A 24,972-nucleotide genomic window follows, 5' to 3' on the forward strand; every position below is an offset into this window, starting at 1 on the left:
CTGAAATTATTTCTTATTTTTACACAATTAATGTAAAGTTTAGAAATTGGTGCTAGGGTATACCTTCTTAGTAACTATATTTTGATTATACTTATTAACTATATTTTGATTTATCAGCTTTATGTTTTCAGTTTCCTGCTTGTATGTTAAACTTCTGTATAAAATATACCATTGTAATTGTTAAATATATACGGTCTCCTAAAATACTTTATAGTGTAGCAAACAAGATTTTGAATTATATGTTTGAAAATAATTTCAAAGATTATTACTTTTGTATAATTCCAGAGCCTTGGAATATGAATTTTTAACATATCAAAATAATAATTAATATGTAAGTACCATATTTCAAAACACTAACAGTGAAATACTTTTGTGTATAATTTAACTGGTTCTATACATGTAGGTTATACTACGTCAGTTATATCAGGCAAGGTTATGTTTACTTGAATATATATTCTGTGCTAAGCTAATTTTCTCTGTGCTGAGCTAATTTTTGGCTTCAATTTGGGAAACTTTAAAGGCAACAATAACCCTTTTAGGTCATTTGTATTGGTATCCACTGTCTATAATAAAACAACTAAAGGCTATAGATGAACAAAATTTTTTTGCAAACATAAGGAACATGAGGGAAGGGATTATATCTATTTTTTTTCACATCATTCCAAATCCCCCATCCAGTACAGCACCCAACTCATATTAATTATAAATATTTAATTTAACAAATGAATGAGTGAAAAAAACACAAAGCTCCAGGCAAAATTGTCAATTAAGACAATCGGGTTCTGGGGGCTTTTTTTGGCAGGGACCTTCAATAGTCATCTCCTATTCAATAGTCCTTTCCAGTTTCCAGGTGAGCCTTCTCCCCAGCTGTCCCAATCTCCTGTTTCTCTTTTATTGCCCAGAGAACTCTCTACCTCATCATAACATCACAGACCGCTTTCTCCAGAGAGCCTGTATTTAACATTCTTTTGTACCCTCACAACCAGTGATCTTTCAGTCTGGATGATCTTTGTTAGGAGGAAAGCAAAGTGGTTAAAGTAATTCACACTAAGAATAACTAGTAGATTTAAAGTTCCCAAGATGTGGCTATATTTTAAAAAGTCTTATTAACTTAATGAAAGCTGAGATTTTTTTTGAGCAGAATTTCACTCTACTTCTTGCCTAATTATGCTAGACTAACTCTCTACTACCACACAAGAAAGTGATGGACTTTTAAAAATACCTTTTTTTTTAATCTCAAAAATAAGTGGCATCCACTTGTATAAATACATACAAAAAGAAAGAAATGGACTTGTAATCCTTCCCTGCAGAGAAAACCACTATTAACATTTAGGTGTATTCTTTCAGTCTTTTTTCTAGGCCTGTATTCATGTAAGTTTACAATAATGGGTCATGTTGAATGTACTGTTATCATTTTATTATGATATCAACAAGGTATTACTTAAGAAATTAAAGGATATTGAATGGATTACACAGTATTCCCTTTAAGTAGCATTATAATAGTTTATTAATCCATTGTTTTTGAATATCTAGATGACTTCCAATTTTCAGTACTATAAACCACAACAGCTTACTTCCAATCATAAAGATTAATCCCTGATTCATAACGCTGAAGCAAAATTTGTTAGATGCTTCAACCTCCAGAGAAGCCTAATTGCTTCTAAGGGAAACTGCTTGCACAGGGAAAATCTTTCTTAACTAGCACAATTTTTATGATGTGGTTACAGAATACTAAAACCTAGAATTAACTTTGTAATCATTCTAATATTGTATTTACTGCTGTAACAGATGAATACTATCTTTTTACAGGAACCTTAATCAATGTGTAGAATGATTAAGTGAAAAACTTTGCTAAAAACACACCTCTAAGTTTTCAGGAGAAATTTAAGTATGACCTGTTTTTTCGGGTTTTTTGTTTTGTTTCTGTTTTCCTTTTAGGACAACCTCTCTCTTTGCAAAAATCTAAGTGTTTTATATTTGTATGATAACCGTATTAGTCAAATCACTAACCTGAATTATGCCACAAACTTGACCCACTTATATCTACAAAACAATTGTATTTCATCTATGGAGAACCTCAGATCATTAAAGAAACTGGAAAAATTGTAAGTGCTTTTATTTCTAAATAAGGTAATTGCTGTCATCATTATATGCAGGCATTCCCATTATCTGTAGTTTTGTGGAACAGGCCTCATTTTTACTCTTTTGCAGTATTAGTGTTACAAAATAAATTGTTATACATGTAATACTCAACAATTAGTGTTTTATTAGTCCCCATAAACTTTTCTTTTGCAGGAGGGTGAGCTGTCTTAAGGGCTTATGTAGGCTCAACTGGTGAATTATCACTGCTTCTCAAAAAGCAGGCCAAGGACTTAGAATGGGGGAAAAAGTAGAGTGGGAAATGCTTATTAAAAATCAGATTGTGGGAGTTCCCGTCGTGGCACAGTGGTTAACGAATCTGACTAGGAACCATGAGATTGCGGGTTCGGTCCCTGCCCTTGCTCAGTGGGTTAACAATCCGGCGTTGCCGTGAGCTGTGGTGTAGGTCGCAGACGCGGCTCGGATCCCGTGTTGCTGTGGCTCTGGTGTAGGCCGGTGGCTACAGCTCCGATTCGACCCCTAGCCTGGGAACCTCCATATGCCGCGGGAGTCGGCCCAAGAAATAGCAAAAAGACAAAAAAAAAAAAATCAGATTGTGGAGTTCCCATTGGCACAGAGGAAACGAATCCAACTAGTATCCATGAGGATGTGGGTTCGATCCCTGACCTTGCTCGATAGGTAAAGGATCTGACATTGCCACAAGCTGTGGTGTAGGTCACAGATTTTGCTCAGATCCTAAGTTAGTGTAGCTGTGGTGTGGACTGGCAGCCGTAGCTCTGATTTGACTCCTAGCCTGGCAACTTCCATGTGCCACAGGTACGGCCCTAAAAAGCAAAAGCAAACAAACAAATGCACGTTGCTGTATAAAACAGATTACAAATAAGGATTTACTGTATAATACAGAGAACTATTTTCAATATTTTATAATAACCCATAATGGAAAAATAATCTGAAAAAAATTATGTAACTGAATCACTTTGCTATACACCTAAAACTAACACAATATTGTAAATCAACTATACATTAATTTTTAAAAATGCAGTTTACTGGGTCTAACCTAGGTAACCAAATCAGAACCTCTAGGGGTTAAGCTCAGAATTCTTCATTTTTAAACCTATAACCCAGATGATTCTTTTTTTTTTTTTTTGTCTTTTTATGGCTGCATCTGCATATGGAGGCTCCCAGGCTAGGAGTCGAATCAGAGCTGTAGCCTCTGCCCTACGCCACAGCCAAAGCAACTCAGGATCCAAGCTGCGTCTGTGACCTACACCACAGGTCACGGCAACCTGGGATCCTTAACCCACTGAGCAAGGCCAGCGATGGAACCTGCAACCTTGTGGATCCTAGTTGGGTTTGCTAACTACTGAGCCACGACAGGAACTTCCACCCAGATGATGCTTAATGCACTCTAATATAAGAGGAGCACTGATAGAACTATTCCTTAGACTATTCCTTAGACTTAATTGTGAGTAAAATAAATAAATCTTTCATTGCTCCAGTGTAAAGAGAACATTCTGCATGGACAGCTGATCCTTGAGCAACATGGGTTGGAACTGTGCAGATCCACTTATACATGGATTTCTTTCAATAGTAAATACTACAGTACTACACAATCCATGATTCATGGTTGGCAGAATTTGCAAATGCAGGGTAACCAGGGATACAGAGTGCCCACTCTAAGTATATGCAGATTTCCCACTGCATGGAAGTTGGCACCCCTAACCACACCCCCACACACACTGTTCAAGGGTAAACTGTATAATTTTCACATTGCTCAATGATTTTGTTACTATGTTTTTATCACATTTATAGACCATGTGTTCTCATAATGTCTACTTAGAAATACGTTTGATATTTTGCAGATATCTGGGGGGCAATTACATTGCTGTCATAGAAGGCTTAGAAGGATTAGAAGGACTAAGAGAGCTTCATGTTGAGAGTCAGAGGCTTCCCCCTGGAGAAAAGCTCCTGTTTGATCCAAGAACTCTTCATTCTCTGGCAGTAAGGCCACATTAGAGTACTCTAACAAAAAATACAGTGATTCATATTCATAATGAAAAAAGTGGTGAAGGTATATTTGGATGTTGTACTTACTCTGCATGTTTATATGGTCAGTTAAGAACTTGAGAGCTAAAATTAATTTTTCCTACATATTTTCTCAGACTCAGCAGCTATAAAGTGGGAATGATAATGCCTGCCTCTAGGGTAACTGGAAGGATCAAAAGAAGAATGTGGAAAGGTTATATAAAGCATGAAGTTCTAATACAGATGTTAACTCATTCATATTTTGACCTTGGTGTGGTTATCATGACTCAAACTTTATAAACTTTTTGGGGAAAAAAAAAACCTAAGGAAAGAGGAATGCAAGATTATTTGGAAAATTTGAGCAACTTGGAGAACCTTTATAATGATAAGTCATTTTCTCACTGGATTCTGATTTGATTGTAGGTTGCACTGCATAGAGCTCTGCCTCACCTGAAGCAGGGAGATCTGGGAGCACAGATTTGCTGCTTCAGCTATCACCTGACAACCAGTCATATCACGTAGAAGTGTCCTCAAAATGAGACTTGTTAGGACATGCTACCTTCAATTCTAGGGCAAGAGATGTAAATGGAACAGATTTCACTGGTTTTATTTTAGAAGGCCCAGAAATGGAGGGCAGTAGAAGGTTTTTTAAACTAAACTGTTAACAATTATGGGGTAGTGCTTTATTTTATTTTATTTTATTATTATTATTATTATTATTTGTCTTTTCTATGGCCGAACTCATGGCATATGGAGGTTCCCAAGCTAGGGGTCTAATAGGAGGTGTAGATGCCGGCCTACACCAGAGCCACAGCTACTCCGGATCTGAGCCGCGTCTGCGACCTACACCACAGCTCACGACAACACCGGATCCTTAACCCACTGAGCAAGGCTAGGGACCGAACCCGCAACCTCATGGTTCCTAGTCAGATTCGTTAACCACTCTGCCACGATGGGAACTCCTGGGGTAGTGCTTTAAATTGAAAAAGAAAGGAGTGATCAGATTCCTGTTCCACCCACTCTATTAACCCATAGAAACAACTGTGTCTCAGCTCAACCTCAAAAGATTCAAGTAAACTGATTCCACTGTGGGGACGGCTAGTTTTATTACAGAATGCCACTGAAAACATTTTTGCTTGCTTGTTTTTGCACAGATTCAAGCAGATTCTGAAATTCCAAATATAAGGCATGCTTTTTAAACCATACTTGAAGTTTGAGAAAGTATCAGGCAGTGTCTTCTCCAAAGGTTGGCTGTGGGGAGTTCCCGTTATGGCTAACGGGATTAAGAACCCAACTAGTATCCATGAGGATGTAGGTTCAATCCCTGCCTTGCTCAGTGGTTAAGGATCCAGCGTTGCCAACAAGCTGCAGTGTAGGCTGCAGATGCAGCTAAGATCCTGCATTGCTGTGGCTGTGGCATAGGCCAGTAGCTGCAGCTCCAATTCAGCCCCTAGCCTGGAAACTTTCATATGCCCTAGGCGTAGCCCTAAAAAGAAAAAAAGAAAAAGAAACAAATAAAGGTTGGCTGTGTGTAGATACCTGGGTGGGTAGTCTTCAACTTAGTAGAAATCCTTGGTCTTAGATTTTAAGATAGTTTAGATTTAGTGTTGCTCTGTTGTATATTTATGTCCTCCTCATTAACAGCTAATGTTGAACTTTTTATTAATTAGCAATTGTCATTCTTAGTGGTTTCTGGACATATAAATTATCAAGAGAAAATTATATGTAGAGATAAAGATAAAAATAAAAACCAGATATTCTTTCATTCTTGGTCAAGTTTCCTATTTAGAAAAACAAAGATAAATTTCTTCCTAATCTTAGAGATATTTAACACAAAACGATAATTTGCTTAAACTGAAACAAGCATTATTTTCTGCTTGTTATTATTTGCTTATTGTGACATCTTTCTTCTCTCTTTGCTTCTTGATTCTTGGCTTCTTTCTATAAATTTCTCACATCTTGAAGACTTATGACTTATGAAGGAACTTTGGACAAAAATAGTAAGTTACATTACAATTACTATAGCTCTAGAAGTTCCATCTGAAAAAAATATAGCATAAAAACAAAATCTCCAAGGGATTTTATTTTATTTTTTTTGCCTCAAAGAGCAAAACAGCCTGAACAGACAATTTTAAAATTTTCACAGATTTGATTTCTGGTTTCTACATATAGTATTCAATTAGACTATTTATTTATTCTAATTTAGTTACTTTTCTTATAGAAATCCCTCTCTATACTGAATATCAGCAATAATAATATTGATGACATAAGAGACTTAGAAATACTGGAGAATCTTAAACAGCTCACAGCAGTTGACAACCAACTTCTGCATGTGAAGGTAAGGTAAAGAAAAATTCATTTAAAAATATTTATAAGAAATTGTGATTGAAAAATATTTATTTTGCTAAATACATATAAAATGTATTACTATAAAAACTATTCTGAATTAGTCCTAAAACTAGTTTATGAATCTTTACTTCTTATTGTATTTTTTTTGCATAATTCTGCTGTCTTACCTGGTTTTCTCTTTTATACCCCAATGCCTCCATCCCTCACCAACAGAAAAATGTTCTTCTGAGAAGAAAGTATGTTTTTTCCACTCTATTATTTTTCTTTCAAATGTTCTCCTCTAGAGACTAGATTTCTTGCCCCTTAACTCTGACCTCCTAATGAATGAATTTCTATTAGCTGTGATTAGATCCAAACTCTCTCCTGGCTGCTGCTCCTTGGGAAAACACTTGGATCTTTAATTTATTCTAATTGGCACTAGCTATATTCATGTCATGTTATGCCATATCATGCCACATTCATTTAATTACTCATTTGTTCAAACATATATTGGGCACCTACGTACTTGCCAGGCACTAAACTACTCCATGCAGAAGAAGAAAGAATACAGTGTCAGGAATCAAAAACCCCATAGTCAACGAGTGATGGGACTGCAACATGATTCTGTTTTCTTAAGTATTGTGGTATTGCTAACTTAGCCTGGGGCTAGGGAAGGCTTCCTGCAAACAGTCATATGTGAACTGAACCATTGCCATGTCCTCACAGTTTCTGGTTTGGCAGTGGGGTGAGCTGTGATATACTTTCTTTACATAGGACCACAGGAGCAAGAATAGGCTTCTTTTCCCCATAAATAAAACTCTTGTTTCAAAAGCACCTCTAGGAGTTCCCATCATGGCGCAGAGGAAATGAATCCCACTAAGAACCATGAGGTTGTGGGTTCGATTCCTGGCCCCGCTCAGTGGGTTAAGGATCTGGCGTTGCTGTGGCTGTGGTGTAGGCTGGCAGCTATATCTCCAATTCAACCCCTAGCCTGGGAACCTCCATGGACCATGTGTGCGGCGGCGGCGCAAGAGAAAAAAAAAGCAAAAGCCCTTCTAGACACCTACCTGCTAACCCTAAAAAAGTTACGCCTGTTCTTGTTTCCAAATTCAGGACTTTTACCTGGCTCATCTCATGACTACCGTAAGCAGTAGATAATAATGAAAAGAAATGTTATTCTTACATTCATTTGTAAATGAATTCCCCCAAATATTCAAAATGCCAGTGAACAGTCAGAGTAGATGTTTAAAATAAAAATACAAATAAGGAAGCATGACTCAATTAGTCATTTTAACTTAACAGTATGAAGGAATTGAGAAATTCATGAGATGAATTCTGCATTCAAAAATATTTTATTTTTTTAATTTTTTTTCAAAAATATTTTAATTTTTAGACCACCCTTCAACTTTTTTTTTCCATTGAGCATTTTTTGTATTCATCAGAATTACTTAATTTTCCTATGATTTCACAGTATTTGTATCAATGATTTTGTGTATTTCAAAGGATTTTGGGTAGTCATATAAGATATACTGTACATGTGATTCCTATTCAAAGTGACAGAGCATGGAGTTTAGGTCTTTGATTAAATAGAGAGGACCTGGGATATGCACGGGGGTCCATATTCACCCCATGGACCCAACACAATGGCTAAGCACAGAAGTTCACTTTTCCTGGGGAGTAAATGGTGGAGAATTCCAGTATCCTACATCTGCAAGGTAAGTATTTTCCTTGAATGTTTTTGAAGCCCCAGTTCTAAGCACAATGCTTAGCAAATAAATGTTCAGTAATGAGTGGTGAATATATGAATATATATTGAAAGATCTGATTAGCTATTAATTATCATAATTACCAAGATCCAATTCAGTTATTGTCATTACTTTTACTGTCTTACTCTATTATGGTTTTAACTCTGAGTAGAAAAGGAGTTTGTTAAGGGCAACAATGCTAGCCTCCAAATGATCCCAAAGGAAGTTTTTCTGAATGACATTAAAACCAAGCTATTTGCCTACAATTATTTTCTCAGGCCATTTATAAAGCATAACCAGGATAAATGTGTAACCAAAATAAAGAACCTCATTACTGATTATTCAGTCTAGCAATGTCTAAATAAACCCTTATTTTTAAGACTGAACTCAATGTCACCTCCTTTGTGTAGCTTTTCCTGAACCTCACTATCAAGTTAAGCTATTCAAAAATATTTATTATGTTATATGTGCCCTTGCAGAAACATGTCCTAGGCACTGAGGATACTATGATAAATAAGACAGTCAGGGTCTCTTCTCTCAAGGAACTTACATTATAGTGAGAGAGGGGAAGGAACACTCAGAAAACAAATAAGCAGAGAAGACTGTAAAACGTATTAAGAACTTATTTCTCTGTATATATTCCTGGGAGCAGCATCTCCATTATTTTAGCTTTAATTTTTTTATTCTTTATGCTCATTGATCGAAGTTGCCCCAAAGCCGCTGACATCAAACCCTGTGCCATGGGAGAGAAAGATCAACATGCCATACATAAAGTCACTGACATCAATCCTCAGAGTTTTCAGCAATGGACAGCTTTGTACCATGGGGAAAAGGAAGTAGACACCATTAGAAAATTCTAACAAAACCACTGTAATTACCCAAACATTTTTAGCGCTTAGACCAGCTGTCTTTATATGGACACTGTAGGTTTCTAACATATGTCTACAGAAAATCCATGAACTAAAAAAAAAAATGAAAAAATAATGGTCCCTTAAGATGGTTAAATAACTTGGAATCTTCCAATCGAAATTCTGGTCTGAGTAGTGAAAAAGATATTTAAGGAAAAGTTAAAGGAACACATGTAACAAAGGAAAAAACTATTATGGCAACTGAAATCCTGGAGCTCTCCAGCAGAAATAAGAAAAGCAAAAAGAAAAAAGAATTGGGTCGCTGGGAAATTTCCTAACGATGCCAATACCCTGGACTACTGAGGGTCTTAAGAGTCACGGAGGGGTGGCTACATTAGAGGGGGAGGCACCGCATAAGGACCTGGAAGAAGCTGAGTAAAGTGGCTTCTGTCCCTCCTGCTGTTTAGGATTTAATTCCCTTCCTCTCACTTCTGTAGACCCACAGCTGCCAAGGACTCCTTCCCCCAAGCTCCCCTCATCTATCCTACTCCCTAGTCCAAGGTCCAGGGCAGAGACTTGGAAGGGAGGGGGAGGTGATGGTGGTAGAGGAGTAGAGGGAAAAACAGAAGATAAATTCTGCCTTTCCTCTCTCTTCTCCATGTCTGCAGTGCCTCTAATCAGCAAATTTTTCAAAAGTTCCACATAACTTCTTTAAAACTCTTGTCCTGCTTCCAACCTCAGATCCATTCATTCATACATGCATGCATTATTTCTTCCTATTCAGTCATTCAAAACATCTACCATGTGGGAGTGCTTGCGAGACAATGGGGGAGATAACAGGGAGCAAAAACCAGATACAGTCCCTGACCTTGAAGAGCTCTCAGCATTGAGAGGATAGAAACATTAAGCACATAATCACTCAAAAACAAAAGTAAAATTGCACCAGTGGCAAGGGATACAAAGGAGAAGTATGTCACTCTGAGAGCCTATAACGAAAATTTTCCTTAGGGAACTTGGTGATGGCGTCCCCTAAGAAGGTATTGTTGAGCTGAACTCTGGGAGGACAGAAGGGTTTACCAGGTAAAGAAAATAGCATTTGCAAAGGCCTTGGGGCAGGTGAGAATATGACAAAGATGAAAGAAGGGAAGCAGAGTAAAGACGGCGCATGGTGCAAATAGAGGCTGGTGGGCAGGTGGGCTGCACAGGTCATGACAGAGAGTTCTGCCTGTATCACAAGAACAGTGGGGAGCAACTAAAGGTGTTTAAGTCAGGTGTGATGTAATTATAGATGAGCATTCTGAAAAGATCAGCATAGCTACAGTGTGGAGAACAGATTGAAAGAAGCCAGGCTGACTAGGAAGTAAGAGATGGCGGAAATCCGAATAGGTAGAAATGAAGTGAGTGCACAGATTGGAAAGCTGTTTGGGAAGTAAGTATACAGGACTTGGTGGTAAGTTGGATATAGGGACTGTGGAGGAGGGAGGGGTCAAGGATGGTTTCATGGTTTCTGAAAAATAGGGAACTCAAGAGTCAGGTTAGAGAAAAGGCCAATTTAGACAATTGGTTATATGAGACAAGAGCTCAGTGGACAGAAGAATGTGGGAGTCTTCAACATATTGGTCACTGAAGCTGCCATTATGGATGAGATTGCCTAGACATGGGATGAGAGAGTATATGATAAAATGTTCAGTGTGGCTTCCCAGAAAATCTGGTTCTTTCTCTCACATACAAATGGCACTTCCTTCTTTCCTTGGTGTAATAGATGTTTTACAATTTCCATCAGCTTGGCCATGCTTTTTCTATAAAGAGTCAGTATGTATATATATATATATATATATATATATATATATATATATATATATATATATAGTGAGTTATGGGGGGGGAGTTTTTCTAGCCATGACTTCCCATTCTGCTGTGGTCCACAGAAAAAAAATACTGTTTGAAAGGAAAAAATATAGATTATAGAAAAGGAAGCAAGAGAACTGATCCCTAATGGTCTGCTGCAGAGACACATACTCCTGACCCAAGAGCAAGCTCTAGTGCTGAGGAAATACAGTGATGAATTACAGATATTCTTTAGGCTTTTTCTTGACTATATAGTTTTGGGCTTGGGGGGTTTGTTTGGGGGCCATCCTGTGGCATATGGAGTTCCCAGGCCAGGGATCAGATCCAAGCTGCAGTTGCAACCAAGACTGGATCCTTTAACTCACTGTGCCAGGCCAGGGATGGAACCTGCATCCTGGCGCTGCAGAAACACCACCAATTCCGTTGCACCACAGTGGGAACTCCTAGATTATTTTTATGGGCTCAATCAGGAATAGTCCACAAGGCATAGCACTGTTTTGTTTTGTTTTTTTTATGAAAAAATATTCTCCATTCTCAAAACCAACTTCTAGGAAGCAGCCTGTTTATATACTAGAGATTTCTATGGTTAGAGCTTTGCTATTTGTGGGGCCAAAGATACATGCAGGATCCAGGGAGCCTGCAAGAATGTGGAACCACAAGGTCATAAAGGGTGCAGTCAGTTGGATAAGTCACTCTAAAGAACTGAGACTAAGAAAGTCTGAAATTGTCAATGTATGGCACAGTAATAATGTTAACAGTATCTGTTCAAAAGCACCAGGCTGCAGGAGTATCCAGTGGTTGAAGAAGGAAAGGCAGCAACATAGACTCTTATAACACAAAATATGGTCCTAGAATCAGCAGCATTAGCATCAGAAATGCCACATCTCAGCTTCTGCCTCAGACCTAATAAATCAGAACAAGCATTTAAACAAGTTCCTTAGGTGATTCATAAGCACATAATAGTTTGAGAACTAGTTTGCTCTACTCTTTCAAGAAGTGTATTGATGGTAAGAGATAGGAGAACATGATGGAAGAAAATGTGAGAAAAAGTATATATATACATATATATATGACTGGGTCACTTTGCTGTACGTAGAAATTGACAGAACACTGTAAACCAACTATAACGGGGGGAAAATCATAAAAAAGAGGAGAAAAGCCAGAGGAGAGGGAGAGACTGGAAATGGAAATGCAAGAGAAAGATCATATCAAGATGAGGAGGCCTGTGGAGAGGGGAAGGGATCAAGAGAACTGAGTAGTTTGGGGAAAGAGGTGGGACTTTTTCTTTGTTGATAAAAATTGGAAAGAGGAATGGAAGGGGAAGTGTGAGACCAAAGGCAGATAACTGAGAAAACTCTATGTTTAATGACCCAGTTCTCCCAATAAAACTGGTGACAAAATCAACCACTGAGGAGGAGGAGGAGAAAGAAATGTTTCAAGCCAAATACTCCATATTTTAGAAACTCCTTTAACTCATAAGGCTCTAGTTTAAATGACATTTACTTTTATTTTTTTTGTCTTTTTTTTTGCTATTTCTTTGGGCCGCTCCCGCGGCACATGGAGATTCCCAGGCTAGGGGTCGAATCGGAGCTGCAGCCACCGGCCTACGCCAGAGCCACAGCAACGCGGGATCCAAGCCGCGTCTGCAACCTACACCACAGCTCACGGCAACACCAGATCCTTAACCCACTGAGCAAGGGCAGGGATCGAACCCGCAACCTCATGGTTCCTAGTCGGATTCGTTAACCACTGCGCCACGACGGGAACTCCTAAATGACATTTACTTTTAATACTTCTTTGCATTTTTTTCTGTAACTCAAATAAGAATGCAGCAATGTATTAAAATATTAAATTTATAATAAAACTTGAATGTCTGCAAGTAGCTTGATGAGCCATGAACTTTACTAAGACCAACATTATATAGTTTGTTGACATTATTGAGTCAAATAAATATCATGGCTGCGAAAATATATAAAAAGATGAAGAAACAAAAATTCAACTTTTACCTACAGTTTTTATGTCTGCAAAGTTTGCTAAATCAATAAAATGATCAGAAAAGTTCATCTCACAGTCAGATATATTAGTGATTTACTTCATTGGTTTTTCTGATGACCATTTATCATGAGGTAAAGCATCTTAGAATAAATGGTGGAAATAAAAAATTTGACGTGCTTGCCTCTTATATAAACTAAATATTTGATTTATAAGACACAGACGAACAAACCACTATGGTCTGTCATGTTTTCTCAGTTTCTAATTTATTCAACCTCTGCTCAATATTGATCCTGACAAGTTGAGTAACCCAAAGATAAATTTATTCACTCCACAGTTTAGTCAGGAACAAGCCAAAAATTATAGATTTTTGTGGGCAGATGATGACAAGCAGTCAGGAGGATGACAAATGGCTGTCTTTAGATTTAGTTAGAACAGTTGGGGTAGACATTTCCGATAAAGATTGGAGCATGCTGGTCAAATACAGGTTCATCAGCAGCCATCATTAATTGCAGAGAGCACTGCCGGAGCAGCAGGCTCCTGTAAGAGGCTTAGGCACCAGCCCTGCATGGGAAATAGAACTGGCTCCTTGGTATTTTGCAGCACTCTTCTAAGTGATAGCATGACATGATCATTTATCATACAGAGACTGTCCAGAAAAGTGTCTGCTCCCTTTAGTAACTTATTGAAGGGCAGGAAAGTGAAAGCATTTTATTAAAGACAGGAAGGCAATGAACAACCAGAGCGTATCCAAAGGGTAATCATATTTCAGCACAGGATTAGTTTAGTCTTAAATAAACATACACTGGAAGGAGTATGTTGAGGGTCATTTATCAAGTGAAGAACAATTAACAAACTCTACAGGACTCCTTTTATCTGTATAAATTTAAAGTTCTCTTATTGTTATTATTAACTTTTGTATAATGGGCATCTTATTCAACACCGTATAAAAATGCAATGCACAATTCCATCCTCAGATGGTTTTAAACTAAGAGAAATACAGTGAAACTCTCACATAAAATAATTATGGCTGTATCAAAAGCTGTTGTACAAGTGTCCTGAAGAGAGCATAATTCAGGGACTGAAGGATGAAGTTATAACTTTTAAAGAGAGCTTTCTTTTAAGAAATCAACTGCTTGTCAGTGGATCAGAAGCTTATTCTCCCTTACAACAATTTTTGCTCTCTGTGGACCAAAATTAAGAGAAAGGAAATTAGCTGAGACAAAGGGGGAGAGAATTAACACATCTATTCCTTACTTGCCTGTTACAGGCACTTTATATGCCACAGCAACTAATACTAATTATCTTTACTTTATAAATGAGGACACAGACTTGCTTAAGGTCAAATAGTAAGCAGCAGTGTCAGGACACTTTGGGTTGCCTGTATATTTTTAAACAATTCCTTATATTTTTCACATGAATTATTTATTTGGATATATCAGAGTCTAGCACAGAACTTAGCCCATGATTCAATAAATATCTGCTGAATAATGAAGCAGGAAGAAATACCACTTTCTGTAGGAAGACATAGGCCTCAGCAAGATTAAAGGACTTACCAGGTGCTCTGCATTGGGTCCTGGACACCTGGCTGCCTAATTATTCCCCAAAGATAGCATTTCTTCATGTAAATGCAGGCACATACGGATGTTCCATATTTTGTTACCTCCTTGATAGGGCAGTTGGGGAGGATTTTTAAGACGTAGCTTCATCGTAAAAATATATATATTTTCTAAAACCTAAAGAATAAATACAGTCTTATAAGAAAATTTTCCAAAAATTGAAAGATGAAATATTTAAACATAAACATGAATTAAACAAAGAATAAAATGGAAGTTACAAATAGATTAAATAGATATACAAAGCTGAAAGGTATCAAGCTTTGAGGGTGAGGAAATGCCATGGGGAATAAAACACCAGGCAATGCATTGTTAATTACTTTCAGCTTTACAATTAAGACTATGTATGAATTAATGTATAATTTATATTCCTAATTTCTCCTTACACCCTATGATAAATTTGGTCTCCACTGTAGGAAAACAAATGGAAGAATCACAAGTGTTTGTCTGCTGCTCTCCTCTGTAACTTTTATTAACTTTGTAATCTTCATACCCACATTCTAAAGGAAAGCAATCACCCTAGTCATGTACAACAACACATATTTGGCAGTACTCTGAAAATCAGAAAACTCTCCACAGAATTTAGTTAATATCAATATTTATCATTATTATCAGTAAAACAGTTGCTTTAAAAGAATGTTTTGCCATACTAAAGGGCCTATGACCACTAAATTTTAAAAAATCAATCACAGGCTATAAAGTAGAAAAGCAGTTTTTCCATTACTTGTTTTGAGTAATTCATTACAGATAGATTAAACTTATCTGGTTTAAAAAAAAAACAGATATATGGGGGCATGAATAAGAAATAAAGTATAAATATATATCACTTCTATTAAATAGTAGCTAGAGTAAAATATGCACATAAAAAATGAGGAATGGGACAAAGCAGGAAAAGTAAAGACAGAAAGACAAGGCATTGGAGAAGTATAATGACATTGGATTGAAAAAAAAAAAAATGGGAAGAAAGAGCAAGTGAAGACGGCAAACTAGGAGAGCTGGTTCTTAAAGGCCATTAATCTGTTTTTCTCACATTCACTTGGATTATCAACCATGGAACAACTTAATTATTCATCAAAATACCAATGAGCTGATTTTCTTGTAAGCTATTAAAACATGCAAATGTTTATGATATACATAAAACAAAATTGTACCCACAGTATGATGACAATTAAAAAAGAAATTCCTATTCTCAAAAAAGAAGAGCAGGATATGTAACATATTAAAAGTGATCTCTGGGTGATAAGCTCACAAGTGATTTTTTGCTCCTATTTTTCCCCTTGATATTTATTTTTTTAAAAGAAAAAGCAGCAATATATATTGCTCACAATGCCAAGAGACTTCTTACTCACGGCTCCATAATAGCCTTTATCTGTAAACTTACATAAACTCCACTAAGAAAAGGGCATCATGGAGTTTCCGTCTTGGCGCAGCGGAAACGAATCCAACTAGGAACCATGAGGTTTCGGCTTTTATCCCTGACCTCGCTCAGTGGATTAAGGATCTGGCGTTGCTGTGAGCTGTGGTGTAGGTCACAGACGAGGCTCAGATCTCTAGTTGCTGTGGTGAAGGCCAGCAGCTGTAGCTCTGATTAGATCCTTAGCCTGGGAACCTCCATATACCTTGGGACCCTAAAAAAAGCCAAAGAAAAAAAGAAAGAAAATGGCATCTTCTACGGTGTGAGTAGCCAGAGAGACTGTTTTCTGAGATGCCGGTTGGGTTCATTTAAGGGAGTGTGACAGAGAACAGTTCTGTGGCCTGAAACCTAAACCTTGCTTTTTGTCTCATCTTTAACCCCCTCTATTATTTGTATAGAGTATTTTATCAAGAAAAGATTTATTGTATACCTCCTAAGTACCTGGCTCTGAGCTAGAACTCCATGAAAAACAGTAATTATCTTTAAAAACAGTTAACTGACATGAAAGAAAGATTTATAAGTATGAAATAGTTGTGTTTTGCTTTTTTTCTTCTCTAATTATAGGATTTGGAGTTTTTGCTGAACAAGTTGATGAAGCTGTGGAAAATGGATCTAAATAGAAATCCTGTTTGTCTCAAACCAAAATACAGAGATAGATTGATATTGGTGTCCAAATCACTGGGTACATATTTAATATTATATTAATATGGTTTCTCTTAGAGAACGAGACCTGGTTAACTCCTTAGTTAATTTATCTGCAAATCTTCAGAAATATAAATGTGACATCTGATTTCACAAAAACGGTCAACTTTAAATTTGATATTTTAATAAAAGCAAAAGTCAAAATTGAGAAATAAAACATGAAAAATATCTGCTGTTTAGAATAATTAAGACACCAGGCAGTGCTTCCTTAAAAAGAAAATGTGGCTGTTACCAACAAAAGTAGTTAGTCATAAATGTGTAAAAATTGCTGACTTTTTGCCAAATTTTCATTGCACAAATTCTCTGAAGATCTCAAGAGACTCTTGGTTTTGTAGATTAAATTGATCGAAGTTTTTATTGCTTGACACTTCCCAAATGGCACCCTAAGAACATACAAGAGTTCCTTTCATTTGAAAGGAGAGCAAAGTAAGGAGTCCCTTATGAGATCCTTACAAATAATAACATTCCTGAATATGCACTATAAAAGGGGAAATGGACCAACACTCATCAATAGGGACCAAGTTTTATGCTGCATGAGAGAGACAAGCACTGCCCTTTCACAGAGGAGATTTGTGAGAGTGCTTCTGTGACATGCTGTACTTGGGTGTAAAAACTAGCATATGACAAAACCATTTCAAAGCTCATAGCTATAGTAGACCTTGGTTAATCATAATGCTAGAGCAGTGGTTCTCTTGAGGGAAGGAGGGGTTGACAGAGGGCATATCAGAAACACCCAAGGCAATTTTTCAAAACACATATGCAAAGGTCACACCCTGCCCACCCTGTACCCCAAAGAATACACAGGAAGAACAGACATCTATATTTTTAAAGGTAAATTACCTGTATTTTATACTTGGAATACTATCAGTTATTAAAAAATTGTGTTTAAAGAAAGACATGGAAAAATGCTCACAATATGACATTAAAAAGTAGGATTTAATACTGTATAGAGAATTCCATTTTTATATAATACATACATACATACATATACACATAATATATACCTGGAAAATAAAATAATGCTAAGAAATATGCTAAAGTGTTATCAATGGTTTTCAGTGATTATTTTTGGTTGTGGGACAAACAATTTTTTTCCATTTATTTGAATTTTCCAAATATCTTGAAATGTATGAAAATTACTGGGCAATTTTAAGGTGCTAAATTTTCAAAATTTTTTAAAGGAACAAAATGTAAAGATATCTGAAATCTCACTTCATAGAACGAAGAGGTCAGCTATGTGAATTATTCCTATTATATCCTATGTCTTAGGATATAATAAGTGTTATTAATATGTGTACCTTCAAAACACCACGTTACATATATAAAACTTATTCTCATTAACATAAAAATATATTTTGCTTTTTCCTATGAATAACCACGTAATTATTTAACTGACTAGATAATATTTAATTCCATTGAGTATGACATTTTTGTTTGTTTAAATAACAATATAATTTATTTATGATCCAAGAAGGACGACCATATATCAAATTGTTTACAGCGATTATCTTTGTCAGTGATGGAAAGGAGAGATATAGATAGTTAATATAGACCCCTTTTATGTTTTTTCATCATGATTCAGCTGATAATAAGCACATACTCTTTTTTGAATTGGAAAAAATAATTAAAAATAAATAAAAGTTCAACAAATATATAGAAGTTTTATAAATAAAGTATTTTAAAAATAAATTTATTTCAGCCTTTGGTGTAACTTAAGTTTATGTGCCCTAAACCAGAGGTATATATATTGTAAGAGTATATATATAAAATGTATAAAAATATATATAATATATATAATGTTATACATGAATATATATAATATATAATATATATATTGTATTTATAATAATATTTATGTTGTATTGATACAAAATATTTATAATATTTATATACTATCTATTTTAACATACATATTTTTCTCTAGAAATCCTTGATGGAAAAGAAATTAAAAATATGGAAAGACAATTCCTAATGAATTGGAAAGCATCCAAAGATGCCAAGAAAATCAGCAAGAAAAGGAACAATAAAAATGAGGATACAAGTAACTCAAACATAGGTAAGCAAGCTGTCATTCATTAGTTAATCACTTCTACTAGCAAAGGGAATATTCTTCTCAACCAAAAAAAAAAAAAGCCAAAAATAAGAGTGTTTTGTTTATATATACACGTGTGTGTGTGTGTGTGTGTGTGTGTGTGTGTGTGTGTGTATTTTTTCTTTAAATGGCTGCACTCACAGCATATGGAAGTTCCAGGCCAGGGATTGAATCTGAACCACAGCTGTGACCTACACCACAAGTGTGACAACACCAAATTCTTTAACCCACTGTGCCAGGCCAGGGATGAACCCACACCTCCACAGTGACACGAGCCACTGCAGTCAGGTTCTTAACCCACTGCACCACAGCAGGAACTCCTTGCTTATATTTTTTGTTTAAAATATAACCTTTATTTAATATAACCTTTGTTTAAGGTTCTTGTGGTTTTTTTTTTTACTTTATTTATTTACTTACTTGTTTTACTTATTTACAATTCCCAGGAAATTTTTACATATGAAAATGGTAGCCACTATCAAAAAAAGAGCTATGTTTACTTCATATTTTTTGAGTATTACTATGTCAGCTATGTAAACAGAGAGCCATCAGGGTAGGGAAAAATTAGTAATTTTATATCTGGCAAAGTGCAATTAGTTATGTAAATGACAAAACAACAATCAGCTATATAATTTTTAAAACCTAATCACAAGTATATTTGTTTAGTAGCAGGGCAAAAATCACAATTTTCATCAGCATAAGAACATATCGCAACCACATATGCAGCCTATACTCAACCACACATGCAGCCTATACTCTGTGGCCTGTCCCCTTTCCTATGTATACATCCCAACATTTGAATATTTTGATTATAATATGCCTAAGGATGTGTTAACTTAGGGCATGCCACCTATTGCCTAACCAATGAAACTAAATGTAGCTAAGTTAATCTTAATAATCATCTTTATCATGTCGGGGAGCATCCTCAAATTCACTCTTTATAAACTCTACAGTGAACAACAGTGAAATGGGCCCCCTTCTTCCTCTGTTCCATGGTCATGTTTGAATGCTAATGGTCTTCTTATTCCACAGCTAACAGGGGATGAAGGCATAAAAAGGGGCTAGCCAGGGGAATAGGAAAAGGGGAACTTAAAGAGTGTAGTAAGGTTTTATACATGAATAGCATATCCTAGGAGCTCTGCCACTCTAGGACAAGAGGTTGAAGTGAAGAGAAGCAGATGAGGAAAGCTCTAATGATTTTGCCATATCGTGTCCACTGAATATGAACTGTGAAAATTATTTCGAAGAATGGGACTTTCTGAGCTGAGAGTATACCCATGAGGGATGATACAGTGTTGCACAGTGTTGCAATGTGAATTTCTCAGGATCTAAAACCTATAAAATGGACAGGAGGCATTTCTCCTCCTCTGCTTATACCTGGCTGGCTATGAAGGGCAAAATTAGACACAGGGTAAGGATTTACATATTTTCAGTATTATCCCAAAGATGCAAAGTACTGCCAAAGCAATGTTAAGAAAAAACAACAAAGATGGAGAGATCATGCTTTCTTTTTTTTTTTTTGTCTTTTTTTGCTATTTCTTTGGGCCACTCCCACGGCATATGGAGGTTCCCGGGCTAGGGGTCGAATCGGAGCTGTAGCCACTGGCCTACGCCAGAGCCACAGCAACGCGGGATCCGAGCCGCGTCTGCAACCTACACCACAGCTCACGGCAACGCCGGATCGTTAACCCACTGAGCAAGGGCAGGGACCGAACCCGCAACCTCATGGTTCCTAGTCGGGTTTGTTAACCACTGCGCCACGACGGGAACTCCAATGCTTTCTGATTTCAAACTACAGCAAACTTGGATCATATAATAATGTAGCAGATACTATTTTTAAAAAATCAGCATAAAAGTGAACCTGAGCCGATAAAAACCAGTGTCATTCAAGGGTCAAATATATACTACAAAGCTACAGTAAACAAAAAAGTACAGTACTGGCACAAAATTAGACACACAGATCAATGGAACAGAATAGAGAGATCAGAAATAAGCCCATGCCTATATAGCCAATTAATCTACAACAAAGGAGGCAAGAATATACAATGGAGGAAAGATAGCCTCTTCATTAAATGGTGTGGAGAAAACTAAGCAGGTACGTGCAAAAGAATCAAACTGGACCACTTTCTCACACCATATACAAAAATAAACTAAAAAATGGATTAAAGACTTAAATATAATAGCTGAAACCATAAAACTCCTAGAAGAAAACATAGGCAGTGAACTCTTTGACACTGGTCTTAGCAATATTCTTTTTGGATCTGTCTCCGAAGGCAAGGGAAACAAAAGCAAAAACAAACAAATGGGACTATGTCAAACTGAAAAGCTTTTGCACAGAGAAGTAGACTACCAACTTAGTGAAAAGACAGCCTACTGAATGGGAGAAGATTACTGCAAATGATAGGATCAAGAAGGGGTTGATATCTAAAATACACAAAGAACTCATACAGGTCAGGATCAGAAAAACAAATAACCCAATTAAAAAATGGGCAGAAGACATGAATAGACATTTTTCAAAAGAAGACATATAGTAGATGTTTAATAGACACATGAAAAGATGCTCAGCATCACTACTCATCAAGGAAGTGAAAATAAAACCACAATGAGATACCACCTCACACCTATCAAAATGGCAATTACCGAAAAGACAATAAATAACAAGGACGGCAAGGATGTGGAGAAAAGGGAACCCTGATGCACTGTTTGTGGGATTGTAAACTGGTGCAGCAACTATGGTAAAATGTATGGAGACTCTTTTAAAAATTAAAAATAGAACTGCCTTATGATCCAGCAATTCCCCTTCTGGGTATCTACTCAAAGAAAACAATAACACTAATTTGAAAAGATATATACACACCAAAGTTCATTGCAGCTTAATTTATAATAGCCAAGATATGGAAGAAATCTAAGTATCCATCAATAGATGAATGGATAAAGAAGATGTGATAATACAATGGAATATTACTCAGCCATTAAAAATAAAAACAAAACCTTGCCACTTGTGATAACATGGATGGATATAGAGGGTGGAAATCATTTCACAATGATGCAAATGTCAAATCACTATGTAGTACTTCTGAAAATAACAAAATATTGTACATTATATTTCAATAAATAAACTAATTTCAGGCATACCTTGATTTACTGCAGTTCACTTTACTGCACTTCACAGATATTGCACTCTATACAAACTGAAAGTTTGTGACAAACCTGCATTGAGAAAGCAACTGGCATCATTTTTCCAACAGCATTTCCAACAAACGTATCTCCAAAGAAGACCTATAAAATGGCCAAAAGGTATATTTTTTAAATCTTCAATGTCACTAATCAACAGGGAAAGGCAAATCAAAACCACAGTTAAGGAGTTCCCATCGTGGCGCAGTGGTTAACGAATCCGACTAGGAACCATGAGGTTGTGGGTTCAGTCCCTGCCCTTGCTCAGTGGGTTAACGATCCGGCGTTGCCGTGAGCTGTGGTGTAGGTTGCAGACGCGGCTCGGATCCCGCATTGCTGTGGCTCTGGCGTAGGCCGGTGGCTACAGCTCCGATTCAACCCCTAGCCTAGGAACCTCCATATGCCGCGGGAGCGGCCCAAGAAATAGCAACAACAACAACAAAAGACAAAAAAAAAAACACAAAAAAACATACCTGTCATTTAATAATAGCCATACCTGTCCGGATGGCTATTATTAAATGACAGAAAATAAAAAACAACAAATGTTGGTAGAGATGTAGAGAAAATTGGAACCCCTGCACTCTGTTGGTGGTAGTGCAAAATGGTGCAAACACCGTTAAAAACAGTATAACAAGGCCTCAAAATTTAAATGCAGAACTACCATACTACCTAGCAACCTCACTTCTGAGTATTTATCCAAAAGAACTGAAATCAGGTTCTTAAAGAGATCTTAACACTCCTATGTTAACTGCAGCACTATTCACAATATCCAAAACGTAGAAACCACCTAAATGTCCACTGATGGATGAAAGGATAAAGAAAATAAGCGTGTGTGTGTGTGTGTGTGTGTGTGTGTGTGTATGTGTGTGTGTGTGTTAACTTTTAAAAAGAGGGAGATTCTGTAATATGAAAAAATGTGGATGAACCTTGGGGAACCTTATGCTAAATTAAAATAAACCAGTCACAGAAAGGCAAATACTGCATAATTCCACATATATGAGGAATAGTCAAATTCATAGAATCAAAGAGTGGAATGGTGGCTGCCAGGGGCTAGGAGGTGGGGGAAATGAGGAGTTACTAATCAATAGGCATGAAGTTCCAGTCAAGCAAGATGAATAAGCTCTAGAGATCTGCTATATAAAGTTGTACCTATAGTCAACAATAATATATTTACTGTATATTTTAAAAATCATTAACAGGGTAGATTTTGTGTTAAATGTTCTTACCAAATTTTTTAAAAGCCATATTGAATGTTACATAGTACAGAAGCATCATTTCATACCTTGTTGTAGTTGGTATCATAATAATCATTAATAATTTAAAATGGAAAGCACTTCAGTCTAGGAAGCCAAAGGGGGCAGGGAAGAAAAGAGCTAATGTTTACTGTGGAAACATTTCAGATATTTATCACGTTATCATTTTAATCATTTTAACTTGTGATAAGATGAAATTTAGGTGAAGAAAATTATTATATTCATTTCTCAGCTGGGAAAGCTGAGTTTTACGAAGATGAAATAAATTCTCTAAGTTCACAAAAATAGCATGGAGCACAGTGATTGATTAATCAAAGTTATCTAACTTCATAAAAAAGCTTTGGCTTCTAGTGACCACTCTAGCGATGACTGGTTAAATCATGCTTGGACATGAGGATAATAATGTCACTCTACTTAGAAATTCACTTCAGTTTGGTGGGAATTTAAAAACACCTACAAGCGTGTAAACATGTGATATATAAACAATTAACTTTCATGAATAAAAAGGAACTAGGGAGGAAAAGGAGACTATTACAACAGAACTTTGAAATTTTTAAAGTATTCAAATGGATTATATTATTTACTATGTTGAAAAATAGACTCTGAGGTCAATTATTATTATTATTATTTTTGTCTTTTTTTGCCTTTTCTAGGGCCACTCCCGTGGCATATGGAGGTTCCCAGGGTAGGGGTCTCATTGGAACTGTAGCCACTGGCCTAGCCAGAGCCACAACAACGCGGGATCCAAGCCGCGTCTGTGACCTACACCACAGCTCACAGCAACACCTGATCCCTAACCCACTAAGCTAGGCCAGGGACTGAACCCGAAACCTCATGGTTTCTAGTCGGATTCATTAACCACTGTGCCACAACGGGAACTCCTTTTTTTTGTTTTTGAGTTCAATTAATTTTTTTTTGTCTTTTTGTCTTTTTAAGTCTCCACCCACGGCATATGAAGATTCCCAGTCCAAGGGTCGAATTGGAGCTGTAGCCGCCAGCCTATGCCACAGCAACGCCAGATCCTTAACCCACTGAGCGAGGCCAGGGATCAAACCCACAACCTCATAGTTCCTAGTCAGATTTGTTTCCGCTGCACCACGACAGGAACTCTTGAGGTCAATTACATTGAAGTAAAATTGAAGTTGAAAGCTGATAAGCTGAAATAGAAATTATCTGAGTTTTCCTCAGGAATACTTAGCTATTCTCTGTTGGCCATTTGTAGATACCGTTCTTTCTCATTGCCTACACACATTTGCCATTCCCAACCAAACAAATGGTACAGTTCTGAGCCTTCCAGGCTTATAACCAGTGACATCCCTAGATGCATATATGTAACACGCAGTAACTCTATCCTTAGGTATGTGGCCATAGCTTACACTATGGTCTTTATGTAAAGTCTCTGTTACTGCTACTCAAGAGAAATGGGAAACATGAATTACAGTCTAGAAGATATATTGTGTTTCTAAATTTACAATATACCTTCAGGTCTTCAGAAGAGCTAAGATGAACCACTTAAAGGTACCTCTGCACAACCAAATACATTGTAAGTGAACAGGAAGTCTTAGAAAGATAGTCATTTTTGTAAAAGGGCTACCTTTTACATATTTTTGGTAGCCCTGTAAATTTGGAGCTCTATATGGTAAAATTACAGGGATTATGACCTCAGACTTCAGGGATCTTACCAAAAGAAATAGTTTCCTAAATGCAGTCACATAACTATATAGCTCAAAATTAGAAGCAAAATCAAACACTTTAACAAAATTCAAAATATCTGAATATCTTTTAGCATTTACTTGTTAGAGCTTTGATGGAAATATTCATTTATCCATATAATAAAC

The 24,972-nt window shown here is 36.6% G+C and overlaps 2 protein-coding genes across 14 annotated transcripts in view; one reads left to right on the forward strand and one right to left on the reverse strand.

The window, feature by feature from the left end:
- CSPP1 (centrosome and spindle pole associated protein 1) overlaps positions 1-14,602 on the reverse strand; it is a 183,888-nt gene extending 169,286 nt beyond the window's left edge. For 5 of the 13 annotated variants that reach the window (XM_047783814.1, XM_047783809.1, XM_047783802.1 and 2 more), the window contains exon 1: positions 14,443-14,596. In XM_047783814.1, coding sequence (XP_047639770.1) covers positions 14,443-14,510 — 68 coding nt within the window. In that variant the 5' untranslated portion in view covers positions 14,511-14,596. Of the gene's footprint in view, positions 1-14,442 lie in introns of all 13 variants that reach the window. The other 8 variants (XM_047783812.1, XM_047783811.1, XM_047783807.1 and 5 more) reach the window with 5 other exon arrangements.
- Positions 1-24,972, forward strand: part of PPP1R42 (protein phosphatase 1 regulatory subunit 42) — a 44,412-nt gene that overhangs the window by 10,243 nt on the left and 9,197 nt on the right. The window contains exons 2-6 of the mRNA XM_047783818.1: positions 1,939-2,105; positions 3,963-4,101; positions 6,347-6,463; positions 16,481-16,598; positions 18,543-18,674. Coding sequence (XP_047639774.1) covers positions 1,939-2,105; positions 3,963-4,101; positions 6,347-6,463; positions 16,481-16,598; positions 18,543-18,674 — 673 coding nt within the window. The remainder of the gene's footprint in view (positions 1-1,938; positions 2,106-3,962; positions 4,102-6,346; positions 6,464-16,480; positions 16,599-18,542; positions 18,675-24,972) is intronic.

This window comes from Phacochoerus africanus, chromosome 6, assembly GCF_016906955.1.
Source record: "Phacochoerus africanus isolate WHEZ1 chromosome 6, ROS_Pafr_v1, whole genome shotgun sequence".
NCBI classification, from domain to species: domain Eukaryota; kingdom Metazoa; phylum Chordata; class Mammalia; order Artiodactyla; family Suidae; genus Phacochoerus; species Phacochoerus africanus.